General features: G+C 37.5%; 3 protein-coding genes across 3 annotated transcripts in view; 1 reads left to right on the forward strand and 2 right to left on the reverse strand.

Moving 5' to 3' along the window:
• Positions 1–657: 657 nt before the first annotated feature.
• On the forward strand, positions 658–7,765 carry LOC129795151 (sister chromatid cohesion protein PDS5 homolog B-B). The gene is made up of 11 exons (XM_055836200.1): positions 658–870; positions 1,306–1,414; positions 1,489–1,874; positions 1,947–2,154; positions 2,235–3,041; positions 3,378–3,788; positions 4,458–5,060; positions 5,133–5,524; positions 6,551–6,890; positions 6,977–7,180; positions 7,255–7,765. Exons 2-11 carry the CDS (start codon positions 1,334–1,336, stop codon positions 7,396–7,398), a joined length of 3,576 nt encoding a protein of 1,191 aa, XP_055692175.1. The 5' UTR covers positions 658–870; positions 1,306–1,333; the 3' UTR covers positions 7,399–7,765.
• Positions 7,766–7,803: 38 nt separating this feature from the next.
• On the reverse strand, positions 7,804–9,236 carry LOC129795177 (mitochondrial import receptor subunit TOM20 homolog). Its single transcript, XM_055836254.1, has 3 exons — positions 8,985–9,236; positions 8,736–8,814; positions 7,804–8,340 (listed from the first exon to the last, which is right to left on the reverse strand). The coding sequence occupies exons 1-3, from the start codon at positions 9,109–9,111 to the stop codon at positions 8,091–8,093; spliced, it is 456 nt and encodes a 151-aa protein (XP_055692229.1). The 5' UTR covers positions 9,112–9,236; the 3' UTR covers positions 7,804–8,090.
• An 827-nt stretch (positions 9,237–10,063) lies between these two features.
• The window catches only part of LOC129795164 (sex peptide receptor), a 36,051-nt gene continuing 32,991 nt past the window's right edge, over positions 10,064–13,123 (reverse strand). The window contains exon 9 of the mRNA XM_055836237.1: positions 10,064–10,766. The gene's annotated coding sequence lies outside the window, so the exon portion shown is untranslated. The remainder of the gene's footprint in view (positions 10,767–13,123) is intronic.

Below are 13,123 nucleotides of genomic sequence, written 5' to 3' on the forward strand. Positions count from 1 at the left end.
GTGTATTTTTCCAAGCCCAGCAATGCTTTTATTTTGCCAGAAGTTCTAGGCACAATCATCCTGTTTTTTCCAAAGGCGTGGCTAGGGGGTCCTGAAGCAGGCGCGTCTTCCGGGAGTTTTGTGTCGTTAAATTTTATAACGGAAATTTAAAAATTCATAAGTCCTTTTTGAATTTCGCGCCCTAAATGTAGTTTCAAAAGCCACCACTACATCTCTTTGGCACTGTTGGGTTAGGAGAAAATGCGACGTGCTATTTCATCCCTATCCGTCTCGCTCACACGATCAGTTTTTCTCAATTTTCTCGCATTTTCCGCTGAATTTTCTGGGGAAATTGGGTTTTCCGGGCTTAGATGGCGGCGCCTCGTTGATTGACACCTAAAATTCTGACAATTCGCGAAAATCGATTTCTGGGAAAACCGAGTCGTGTAAAATCCCCAACCGTCAAAATTTCCGCGCACCTCAAATTCCGCAAAAAGATGCTCCCCAGGGGGCCTGGAGCACTCCGAGGTGTCCCAAAAGCCCAAAACATGCGTTTTGTGGGGAAAATTGACGGAAAAACAAGAAAAATCACATTTTTGGAAAATTAATTTGATTTGTCCGTTTGCAGAAGAAAAATCAAAATATCTGACGTTTTTGCTCAGTGCACGAGCTAAAAACTTCAGAGTGCTCAGTTTGCTATTTCGGCAAACACTCAAAATAAAATTTTGCAAAGAGTTTTTTGTGAATTTCCCGCATTTTCCTGCTTCCAAAGGCGCGGGTACGCATTAAAAGTGATCAGAATCACACCCCAAGTCCGTTTCTAGTGCACTTCTAGGTGGCAATTCAGGGAGATTGCGTGAAAACATTGTGGATCCTGCGTGGCCTCTCAATGTAAGTAATTTTTTGCTTCTTCCGGGAGACTCCTAGGGATGTTGGGGGCTTGTTGCACCGGAAAGTGGGAATTTTTCACTGTCCCAGTACTATGACGGGGTGCTTGGGGAAAATTGCGGGAAATGTGACTTTTTTCGTGGTTGTTTACTGTTTTGGAAGAAGTGGAGGCTTTTCTTTTGGGGACCTTTTAGGCTTTCTGGGGGATCCTAATGATCAATCCGTGGCATCCGTGGTGTGGTGATTGAGATTCTGGTGAGAGGTGTGTTGTTAAAGGTGATGGGAATGAATGAATGAGGGATTTCTAGTGTTATTTTGCGTGTATTTTCGGGGTGGTTTGCAAACTGTCAACGCTGTCAGCCATGTTTTGGTCTTCCCGGAAGGCTTCTTTGGGGGGAAAAAGCAACAGAAGGTGTGTTTAATGCCTTTTCATTGCAGGAGCAGGTAACCCATCAATCAACCGAAGATGTCGGACATTGTATATCCACAAGGCTGTAAACCCGTGACGGATGATTTGGGTCCGGATGAGCTTATCCGGCGTCTCAAGGTAAGTGGACAGGGACGACAAAAAGGGGCTTTCCGGATGTGCAAATGCTAAAATTTGCTTTTCTTTCGCTGTAGGCTCTCTCACACACCCTACAAACAATGGGACAGGATGAGGGCCTCTACCAGCAGTATATTCCACTAGCACTGCATCTGGCCAATGAGGACTTCTTGCTACATAGCTCCAAGGACGTTCAACTCCTCATTGCATGCTGCATTGCGGATGTTTTACGTGTTTACGCACCAGAGGCACCGTACAAGGATCAAGATCAAGTGAAGAAAATCTTTCACTTTCTCATTCGTCAGCTAAATGGACTGAAAGATCCCAAAGATACTGCATTCAAGAGATATTTCTACTTACTGGAAAATCTCGCCTACGTCAAATCCTTCAATATGTGCTTCGAACTTGAGGATTCTCAGGAGATCTTTTGTGCCCTCTTTCAACTCATGTTCAAAATTGTCAAGTGAGTTGGATTTTCTTTTCTATTTGGGGATGATTTTAAGCCAAAGAAAAATTAATTTTCCTTTTCATTTAGCGATGAACACAGCGGCAAAGTTAAATCCTTTATGCTGGATGTTCTCTGTCCGCTCATTACGGAATCAGACAACGTTTCCAATCAACTGCTTGACATCATTCTCTCGAATATTGTTGAACCACAGAAGACGGCCAAGAAGAATGCATACTACATTGCCAAAGAGTTGATCTTGAAAACTGCAGACACACTGAAGCATTACATTCAGGCGGTTAGTATTCTTTCTCTTTGCAAAATCTTTGATTGTTATTTGATAAATTTTAATTGAAAAAATATTTGTCTCTCTTTTAGTTTTTTAACCAAGTTCTCGTCATGGACAAAGTTGATAAGAATTTATCAATTACATCAAAAGTTTACGAATTGATCTACGAACTCAACGTTATAGCCCCAGCGTGCCTCCTTTCGGTTCTCCCGCAGCTTGAGGTGAAGCTAAAGTCAAGTAAAGAGAGTGAACGTGTCAAAGCTGTTGGATTACTGGCAAGGATGTTCTCCGAGAAGGATTCCGCCCTTGCGAAGCAGTACACACCACTCTGGCGTACATTCTTGGGGCGTTTCTACGACATTGCCGTACCCATACGAATTAAATGTGTCCAGAGCACAATGCACTTCCTCCTCAATCATCCGCACTTGCGGAAGGACATCATTGAAACACTAAAAGTGCGGCAGCACGATTCGGATGAGACTGTACGCTATGAGGTTGTGATGGCAATTGTGGAGACGGCAAAGAGGGACTTTCAGATTGTCTCCGAATCGGAGGATTTGCTGGATTTCGTCAAGGAGCGCACGCTCGATAAGAAATTTAAAATTCGCAAGGAGGCAATGAATGGCTTGGCGATGATCTACAAAAAGTACTTAAGTGACTCCAATGTGCCCGATGCCACCAAGAAGGCGGTTAATTGGATCAAGGACAAAATTCTCCATGGGTACTACATGACGGGTATTGAGGATCGACTACTTGTTGAGCGACTTCTCATCACGTGCTTAGTGCCGTATCAACTGCCAGCGGATGATCGTATGCGGAAGCTCTATCAGCTTTTGGGGACAATTGATGACAATGCAACGAAGGCCTTTATTGAGCTGCAGAAGAATCAACTTAAAGTAAGTTTGCTTTTTTTTTCTTCATTAAGGTGCAAAGAGTTGAATAAAGATTCAAGAACAATTTGTACCTGAGGAAGGAGACAAACATCTCCGAAACGTCGTACTTTTTAAAAGAATCCTTGCAAAGTCAAACGTTAAGATTCCAAATTAACCTTTCTTGGCTGCATTGAATAGCGGCTTTAATCCGAACTTTTTTTAGCATTATTATTAAATATAAATATTATAAATTAGGGAAATTGGGCATTTGTTTTTTAAAATACAATCCCGTGAATAGAGCTCTGTTTGCGTCTCTTTTCAACAAAATAACTTATATTCTTCGTAATTAATTTGTTTTAGGTTCGCAGAACTGTGTCAGAATGGATAAAATTGCATCGTGTAAAAGTTCTTACGCCACAAGTACAGAAAGAAATGAATGCCAAATGCGCCCACATTTCAAAGCAACTCCCTGATCCTGTAAAAGCTCAAGAGTTCTTGACGAAATTCTCCTCACACATGCGAAATGATCCACAGCTTGTGCGTGAAATGGATACAATTCTCAAGCGAGATGTCACGTGCAAGGAATGTGCTGATACAATGGCAACAGTACTGAAGAAACTCGGGCAACCAATAATGACTAATCTCTACTACAACACCATCAAGATGCTCCTTGAGCGCATTGCATCCGTCATGGTGGACAAGGCATCTATTGAAGTTCTCGTGGGACTCATTGAAGACTGTATGCACGGAGGGGAAGAGGTTTGCAAAGAGGTAAGATGCTGTTTAAGAGAGGTCTCTTTTGAGAGCTGCTGAAATTAAATGTTTTTATTTTTCTTAGTTATTCTACAACTTGGTTTTCAAGTGTTGATCACATTTAAAGAGTTATTATTGAAGAGTAAGAAAATATCTTTCCGCCATCTTGTGATTTTCCTCGAAACACAAAGGTAGATTTTTCTCAGGATCTACTGGATGGATTTTGATGGGGTAAAAAGCAAATGAAAGAGGAAGTATTAGCGGAGAATGTACCGGAAGGGATTTTTGAATTTCCTTTCAGAAATCTGAGAAAAGTGCATAAGAATAACTTTCTACTTTTCTCAGCTTCAAAGTCGAAATTCAAAAATCCGTTCCGGTACATTTTTCGTTGATGCTTCCTCTTTCATTTGCTTTTTACCCCATCAAAATCCACCCTGTAGATCCTGAGAAAAACCCACCTTTGTGTTTCAGGGCAGTTCTGAGGAAAAGTCAGAAAATCCCAAGATGGGGGTCGCACCAAAAATGGCGAAAAGTGATTTTCTTACACTTCAATAATTAACCTAGTTTAAAAAAAACATAAAAAATATGTCAATTCCAACAATTTGCCTAAGATTCCCCTTAAGAAGAAAAATATCTGATAGATAATTAGATGGATTTTAACGTAATATTCTATTCTTAATACAATAGGTTGGTCTCCCTGCGGAATCTGCTGGAGAGCGTGGTTTGAATTTGCTCAGTGTCTTGGCGTATGTGTTCTCAGCTCATTTCCAACACAACTCAATTCTCAATCACATGATTGCCCTTCTGGGTTCCAAGCACGACTATGCAGCTCCTTACATTCTCAAAGCCTTCACCTACTTGGGACGCTACAAACCCCTCGTGGATTCCCATCCAACCGTCCTACATCGACTGACACCCATTTGCAAGGAATTTGCCATCTCTGGCACCCCCAAGCAGGCAAAAAATGCCGTACGATGCATGTATGTCAATATGACATCAAGTGCAGACAATGGGGTACAAACAAACGAGACAGGAGATGTCTTTGCGGAGATTGTTGAATCTCTCAAGGCAAATTTGAGTCCGGAACAGACAAAGTATCGCACGGCAATTGTATGCCTTGGGCATATTGCCTACAATATCCCAGATCGTTTTCATGTACCCATAAAAAATATTATTTCACGAAAGATTGTGAAGGAGTTGCTGGTGAAGGATGTTCCGGAAGATCGACAGGATATCCCAACAACTGATTGGTGTACAGAGGATGAACTACCCGAAGAGACACGATGCAAAGTAAGAGATTAATGAAAAAAATTGTTGTGAATTTCACAAATCAAAAAATTCTCTTTTTTTTTCTGCAAATAGGTTGAGGGTTTGAAAACAATGGCAAGATGGTTGTTGGGTCTCAAGAAGGATGTCATGTCGGCGCAGAAAACCTTCCGTATGCTGCATGCTTTTATTAAGCAAAAAGGTGATCTCTTGGAGCAGGGTAGACTCTCTGCGGCGGAAATGTCTTGGCTACGACTCAGTGCTGGCACGGCTATGTTGAAGATTTGCGAACAAAAGGGGGTCGGAGATCAATTTACGGCTGAGCAATTTTACAATTTGTCACAGCTAATGGTAGATCCCGTGCCGGAAGTTCGGGAGGCATTCACAAAGAAGCTGCATAAGGGACTCAATAAGGGGATCCCCAATAAGTGTCTCCCGCTTGATTTTATGGGATACTACGTGCTAGGAGGTCGAGAAACAGACAGAAGGTAATTCTTTCATTTTTTTTCAAGAAAATTCATAATAATGAGTTTGGAGTGTAGGGGTAACTGGGGTGAAATGGTGAAGTGAAAAAAAAATTAATATCTCAAAAAGTAGTGGCTACTAATCTGTCTAATTTTGTCAGTAGTTGCACTTTATACCCCTGCCTAAGTCTAGAAAGTTTCCATTGATCCAATTGATCCAATATTTTGGCTTTTATGTGAAAAACTAATTTTTCTAACATCAAACCCAACAAAACGCCTAAACGCCTAAACGTTTTTCTCAGGATCTACTGAATGGATTTTGATGGAGTAAAAAGCAAATGAAAGAGGAAGCATCAACGAAAAATGTACCAGAACGGATTTTTGAATTTCGACTCAGAAGCTGAGAAAAGTAGAAAGATATTCTTGTGCACTTTTCTCAGGCTTGTGAAAGGAAATTCAAAAATCCCTTCCGGTACATTCTCCGCTAATGCTTTTTCTTTCATTTTCTTTTTACCCCATCAAAATCCATCCAGTAGATCTTGAGAAAAATCTACCTTTGTGTTTTAAAGAAAATCACAAAATGGCGAAAAGTGATCTTCTTACTCTTCAATAATAAATCTTTAAATGTGATCAACACTTAAAACCAAGTTGAAAAAAAACCCCCAAGAAAACTAAAAACATTTAATTTCACTAACGTTTTTTTTTTATTTTTGCGTATTTTTTTTGTCAAAAAAAGTATTTTTTTTAGTGCCTTGCTAAAATAATTTCATTAAATAAGGATAAAGGAACAAAAAACCGTAATTCACCATTTTACCCCAAGGTTGAGGCAAAATGGTGAAAGTGCAAGGGTTTGGAAAATGGCATGAAAAGCATTTTCCCGTTGAGATAGACAAAGTTGTAGCCCGGAAAATTTGCTATAAGATAGTCTTCATGGGAAAACTCAAATATTTTCAGGAAAATCAAGAAAATGTTTCAACCCAAAAAAACTAACTTTTTGCCCCATGTTCCCCTACATATAAATAATTGGAAAAAAAATTAATTTTCCCTTAGATTGAGTATGCAGATAAAGACGAACATTGAAGCTGATGTTAATAGAAGGCGTGAATATGTAAAATCCTTTGCAACAGTCGAGAGGGCAATGTCACAGTTGCCACACATTCTCCCAGATTATATGTTGGTGTTTGCAGTGCCGGTCCTCACACACGATCCAAACTTCACGCAATTCGATGATCCAGTACAGCTGAAGCAGGTGGAGAAGTGCTTATGGCTCATTCTGGAGCCACTCATTACGAATAAGGAATTCTTCTGTTTTGGCTTCTACAAAAATCTCGTGGATCGCATGAAGCATCACAAGGATGCCCTCAAGAAGGACGATGAACAGACCAATTTTGTAAGTTTTTTGTGACAAAATCTTTTGCTTGTTTGGTTCAACAATTGAGAGATTTATTTTCTTTTTTTTTTAAATTAATTTTGCAGAAAATGTGGGCAATCTGCGATATTGCAATGCATCTAATCTATACAAAATCAATCAATTATGACACGAGGGATTTTCCCCTTGAAGCCCGAATACCATCGATGTACTTCCAGGCACAGCCGGATGATTTTATGAATACACGAATTTACCTTCCGGCAGATCTCTATATCCCACAAAATGTCAATACAAATCGAAAACATTTATTGGTGAGTTTTTTTTGGGTAAACTTCTTTGGGGAATTTTTGGTATCTTTTTAACAAGAAATTTTCTTTCTTTTTAGACTGACCGCAAAGTGACGTCAAACAACAAGGGGCACGATTCCGGTGATATGGACACGGAAAATGAAAATAATTGCGATGAGCAGCACCAATTGTCGTTGGATATGGATGAACCACCGGCAAAGCGGATGATCCTGGGCGAATAATAATTTTGGATCATCGCACACACACATTGATTGATCGAAAGGATATCAAAGAGAATAATGAGACGTTAACTTTTTATTAATTTATAAGTAGGAGAGAGATATTTAATAAGTTGATATTTGCGATAAGAGTTAAAGTAAAATATTTTCATTTTTTTTTCTCTGTAGAGCGTGTAAGGAATTTTAAGAAGACTACAATTAAGTTTCTTTTAAACATCTCTTGTTAATTTTACTCTTCATTTGTCTTTTTTCTCCGCCTTTCTTTTTTTCTCTTTATTAGATTAGAATTACACGAAATTTGAAAATTTAAACAAAAAAAAATTGAAAATTAATGGAATATTAAGGAAATAAATTTCATATCTAAAGAAAATGTTTTTTTGTTAGATGAGGGAATTTAAAGACTTTGAATGAACACGTGAAGAAAAATATTTTATTACACTAAAAATTCAAAATTATGGGTTTTTGACAATTTTTCTTTTACTGTTCATTTACAATTTTTCATTTTAAATGGAACAACCTATCAATGCAGAAATTTTTATTAATTAATTTTTCTTTTTTGGGTGAACTCTGTGGGCGCAACTCAAAGAAGCCAACAATTTGTGCCGTCCTGGGTTTCATTTTTTGTTTCTCTTTGTTGTAGGTTACTTCGGTAGTAAGTATATAGACTAATATAGTAGTAAGTTTGGATTATAGGGCTATTCGAGGTCATCTGTTAGCTCCTCCACTTGACCCTCCTTGGCCTGCTGCTCCATTTTATTGCCATACTCCTTCATTTTGTGAATGAGAAGCGTGAACACTTGTGCTGGCAGTGTCTGCTGCAACACTTGTAGTAGCTGCGTTGGTTGTCCGCAGACAACCACAGCACTAGCTAGGTGCTCAACTCCCTGCTCAATGTGTCCGCTGCTAATCAGCATCTCACCCATTTGGATCTCCTGCAGGAAGAACCTGTTGGAGGGAGAAGGAAAAACTGTAAACATGCGTATTTTGGAGCTAAATTACTTTCAAGGTTACGCACGCACTCTCCAAGGGGGTGCGCATCCCAAGGATCTCTATACCTATTATCCTTTTAATATTTCTCTTTAAAAAAATCTTTCTTATAGGAAAATTAGATAATTTTTTGTCCAATTGGTTTTCTTTTAAAGATTAATCTAGCTAGAAGAATAATGCCGGTAAATTGTTCTAAAATTCATTAACATGTGAGAGAGGTTGGAATATTTCATCAGAAACGCGCATGCCTTGGCGGGAGTATCTAAGAAATTGCACATGTATCGCCCCTTTGGAGGAAAATTCGGCTCAAGGACTTTTTCTTGGCCACCCAAATCACAGAGAAGAAGACTCACCTCTGAACTGCATCCTTATCTACAAGATTTGGAATCTCGGGGCGTCTTCCGGCAGCTGCCTTCTTTGCCTTGCGGCGCCCTAAAATCAATTAAAAGAAGCACAATTAGATTTAAAGCTTTTCACCCGATTTTGTGTGACTCCAATCAAAAGTCTCTGTGAGGCTGAGTTTAGAGACCAAGAGGAGAGCCCCTTATGTAATTAATACGGGGGGCTTTTTGGGCCACATTTTATCGTCAAATTTTACTTACTCTCCCGGACTTTTTTCTTATATTCCGGATCACTGCGGCGTTTATGGTCAAAATAAATGCAATAGCCGAGAAAGAGTGTACCCGCCACACCCGCTGCAATCCCCAGCGTCGTCTTGTTGATCTCCATGTGAAATTCCTATTTTCTGTTCTTTAGAAAATGTGAATTTTGTAGCCGAAAAAAAACTTGCAATTTTTTCTTCTTTTTTCCCCCTGTGACTTTCCGCTGACACCGACGGCAGCGCTCGTGGCACAAAACTAAACTTCTGCCTTCCATGCGGTTGATGTGTCCCAAAAAGACCGGCACACAGATTGGTCTCGCTTGCACTGTCGCGGATTTTCTCAATTTTCTTGCGTTTTCCGAGATTTTTCCGATAAAAAGTTCGTATTCCCTTTTCAAAAGGCGACGTCTCGACAAAGTGCGCTGGAAAAATTAGGATAATAACGGAAAATTTTGGTAGAGCGTCCTTTCTAGCTTTTTTTTACTTTTCCAGTGTGATTTGGTGCTGCTAATCGTGAAAATTCATTAAGATCATTCTAAAAATCCTAAAATTCTAAAAAAAAAAACTTTTTGGCTGCAGTGAAAAAGGTAAAAGAATCCCATAAACAAATGATTGAGCCAACCAATGCTTAATCATGTTTGAATCAATCAGATTGAGCAATGATTTATAAATGAATTGAACCAGTTAATGGATTGATCATTTATTGCTCAATCTCAGGTCAATTCTGATTGTTCAATCATTGATCATCTCTGAGGACCTACATTATTGATCATGAATTAACCAAATATTGTTCTTCAATTTTTTTATCAGTTGGTCAATTTATGCTCAACTATTGATCAATAAGTATTGACAATTAATATTGAGAAAATTTTAAGTCAATAGATATTGAGTGATTGGACTAATCAACTATTTAACAAAATTATATTGTTCTTTGAAATTTTTATCGATTTATGCTCAATATCGGTTAATCATACAATTTCCGGGCAATTACCGATCAATCATCAATCAATCATCAGTCAATTACACAATTTGCGAGAAATCGTCAGTCGTTTAGTATTTGTCATGGAGAGAAAAGTAATGTTTTTTTTAATTGAAAAATCATTGTTTATTTTATTTAAATAATAAAATAAAAATTATTACATTTTTTTACTTATGATTCTTCTTTTTTTTTACATATTATAAAGTGCTAATTACCACAACAATAGATAGAAAAATAATTCATTTTACATCACATTTTGGGATACAAAATAAAAAATTATGTTATGGTAACAAATTACACAAAAGTATTTCGTTATTTTTTTCTTTCTACCTCGGAGGCACCTGAATTGGAAGATTTAGGGGCTCTTTTTTTCAAATTAATCTATCCAATTTTGGTGACTTGATGTAGTTTTTTACATTGCGGTATATTATTCAAGTCTAACAGCAATAATTTTTCTTTATTTACAAACATTTTCATACAAGCTATATATACTTTTTTTTTCTTAATAAATTACCTACTATATGTATGTATATTTTAGTGTCCTAAATCGATATAGATTTAATATGTATGATACTTCACTGCACAATTTATTCACAGAATATCTCTCACGGATTTTAGTCTATAAATACATAAAGAAATAATTTTTTTTCTCTGCCAAATGTCGTTGCTGATTGCCTCTGTGGGGTGCTAATTTCCAGATTTTCATTATCGCATCAATGGCTCACAGGCAAATGTCGCCGGCGTGGCTGCGAGGCCTCATTTCCTTTTTGGACAAACGCCCCATGCTATGGTGATGAGGTTCATCTGCAGAGAAATATTTTTTTTCATGCAATATTTATTAAATCTCTGTGAAAATTACGGGAATGGGAATGGTAAAATGGTCATCAGGATATAATTTACGCATTCATACAAAAATCATAAATTGGTCGCATTATACGGAACTCTCTGGCTGGTGGTGGAATGAGTTGATGTTTGTGATCGTCTCTTCTGTGAAGGTTTCATGGAATTTCCCTTTCATTGATTTCAAAAGTGGTTCTTCTTATTAAATCCTTTACATCAAGGCTAAAAGGAATTTTATCATACTGAGATTCCTTTTAACATTGACATCAACAAGACAACAACAAAACCTTAGCGCTACTAAAATGTTTGAAATCAAAATATAATATATTCCGTTTTATTTGATGTAGAATAGCTTTAACGCTAAAAATAAAAAAAAATGTATACCGACACTCTACAAAAAATTTGAATTTTGAAAAAAATTACTGAATATTTCACAAATTGATTATGATTTTAACAATTTTATTCGCTCATCATCAATTTCAACCTGAATGAATTTACTCAATATGAGAGAAAAGTGCGTGATTTACTTTTTTTTTTTTTTTGAAAAAAAAAGTGTTGGAATGTTAAGTGACACGTGTTGGCATATATAAGATAAAAGGAGAGGATAAATTGCAAGTCATATAAGTTATGATTTATTACGAATTGATGAAATGTAAATATGAAGTTATCCACATGCTAGAATGCGCTAGAATTTATGTAGCAACGACATGAGGAAAACTCTACACATTTCACAAAGTAATAAGAAATGGGAAATTCATTGAGAGGCCACCATTAAAGCACCATTTCTATGTTAATAACACACCCATTTATCTTACACTTTTTCGCACCGCCCTTGTCTTTTACTCGCAAACGCCTTTTGTGCTCTTTTTTTTACGTATTGCCACAGGGGCTGTTGAACCGAAGAGCCGGCATGAATGGGGCAATGATAGTAAGTTATATTGACTGGTAGGAAATTCATAATATATTAAACTGCCATGGAGCTGCGGGAAAAGTCCTTCTCCTGACGCTACCCATGTCATGTGTACCGTCACCACTGTGGGCATTTTAATTAATTTCTCGAGTGGGATGTCTCTTTTACTCTTTACATTCATTATTTTATATTACCAGGGAATAATTTGCATTAATTTAATTTTTTTTACAACTTTGTATGCAAAGAGAACATCAATCAACATTTGCGAAAGTTTATAGAACTAAATGGGGTGAGGGAGTGCAAGAACTTTTAATACCACACAAAAGGGATAGCAATGTTTTCCTCTAATGAGAGGAGAGCTTATCATTTTTCTTATATATTTTTTTAAATGTTTTTCCCATAAAGCCAGCTCACAGAGAGCTTTCTGTTTTCTTTTAATAACTCCGAAGTCTTGGTCTAGCCGAAAAAAAAAGAATAAAAAGAAACACCTGAGATATCTCACCAGTAAATTCCACCAAATTTTAACGCGTTTCCGGCAATTTCCTGCCCGTGAAATGCGCCCATTCGCATGCGATTGTCGTGTCTTATGGCAATTTTGGCACGACATCATCCGTCTTCTTGACCTGCCCCACGCCCAAATTTTTCGGCTAAACATTATTCACCGCGTGAACCAACCCCCCCCAACCAATATCAATGGCGCACTCAAGCTCACCATTTCACCCACCGTATCACATTACATACTTTTTCGGAGCACGATTTATTGTATGGAGGGCGTCAATTTACCAACAGAGGACTTCTTTGCGGAGGTATAATTGAGAAAATTTCTGTGCAAGCTTATCGCTTTTTTTTTTTCAAGAGGACCTTTTCACTTGAAATCGAAACCACGATGGTATCACTCCTTGGGGAAGGAAAATTTTTCAAGAGGTCCTTCATTTTGAAAGTAAATAGCACTGAAGGTGCTATGTATAGCTGTACATATGAGTAATAATGAAAGAAAACGTTTTAATGGATGAAATGGTTGATGGTGAATAAAAGATTTTTAAAAATACCCAATTCAAGTTTTTCAATGGCTGTAAAAAATCTTCTATTCTTTATTAAAGGAAATATTTTCTAATTTTTCATTTATGCCCATTAGCTATTTTTATTATTTTCTTTGCTCACCAATCTCGGACATCTTGTGGGTTTTCTTTTTTGGACAAAAAAATTCTTACAAGAGAAGAAAATGTCATGATTATAAATATTTCTGTTTAATTAATTCTTGTTCTTCATTTTTGCAAGAAAAAAATTTTCAAGAAAAAATGTCCACAAGCCGTGGTAATCTACTGCTATATATGTATATATGTATGCACGTATATTATATACATTCATTGTGAATCAACTGTGAATGTCAAAGGCAAAATTTGAGGAAATG

Source organism: Lutzomyia longipalpis, chromosome 4 (assembly GCF_024334085.1).
Source record: "Lutzomyia longipalpis isolate SR_M1_2022 chromosome 4, ASM2433408v1".
Lineage (NCBI taxonomy): Eukaryota > Metazoa > Arthropoda > Insecta > Diptera > Psychodidae > Lutzomyia > Lutzomyia longipalpis.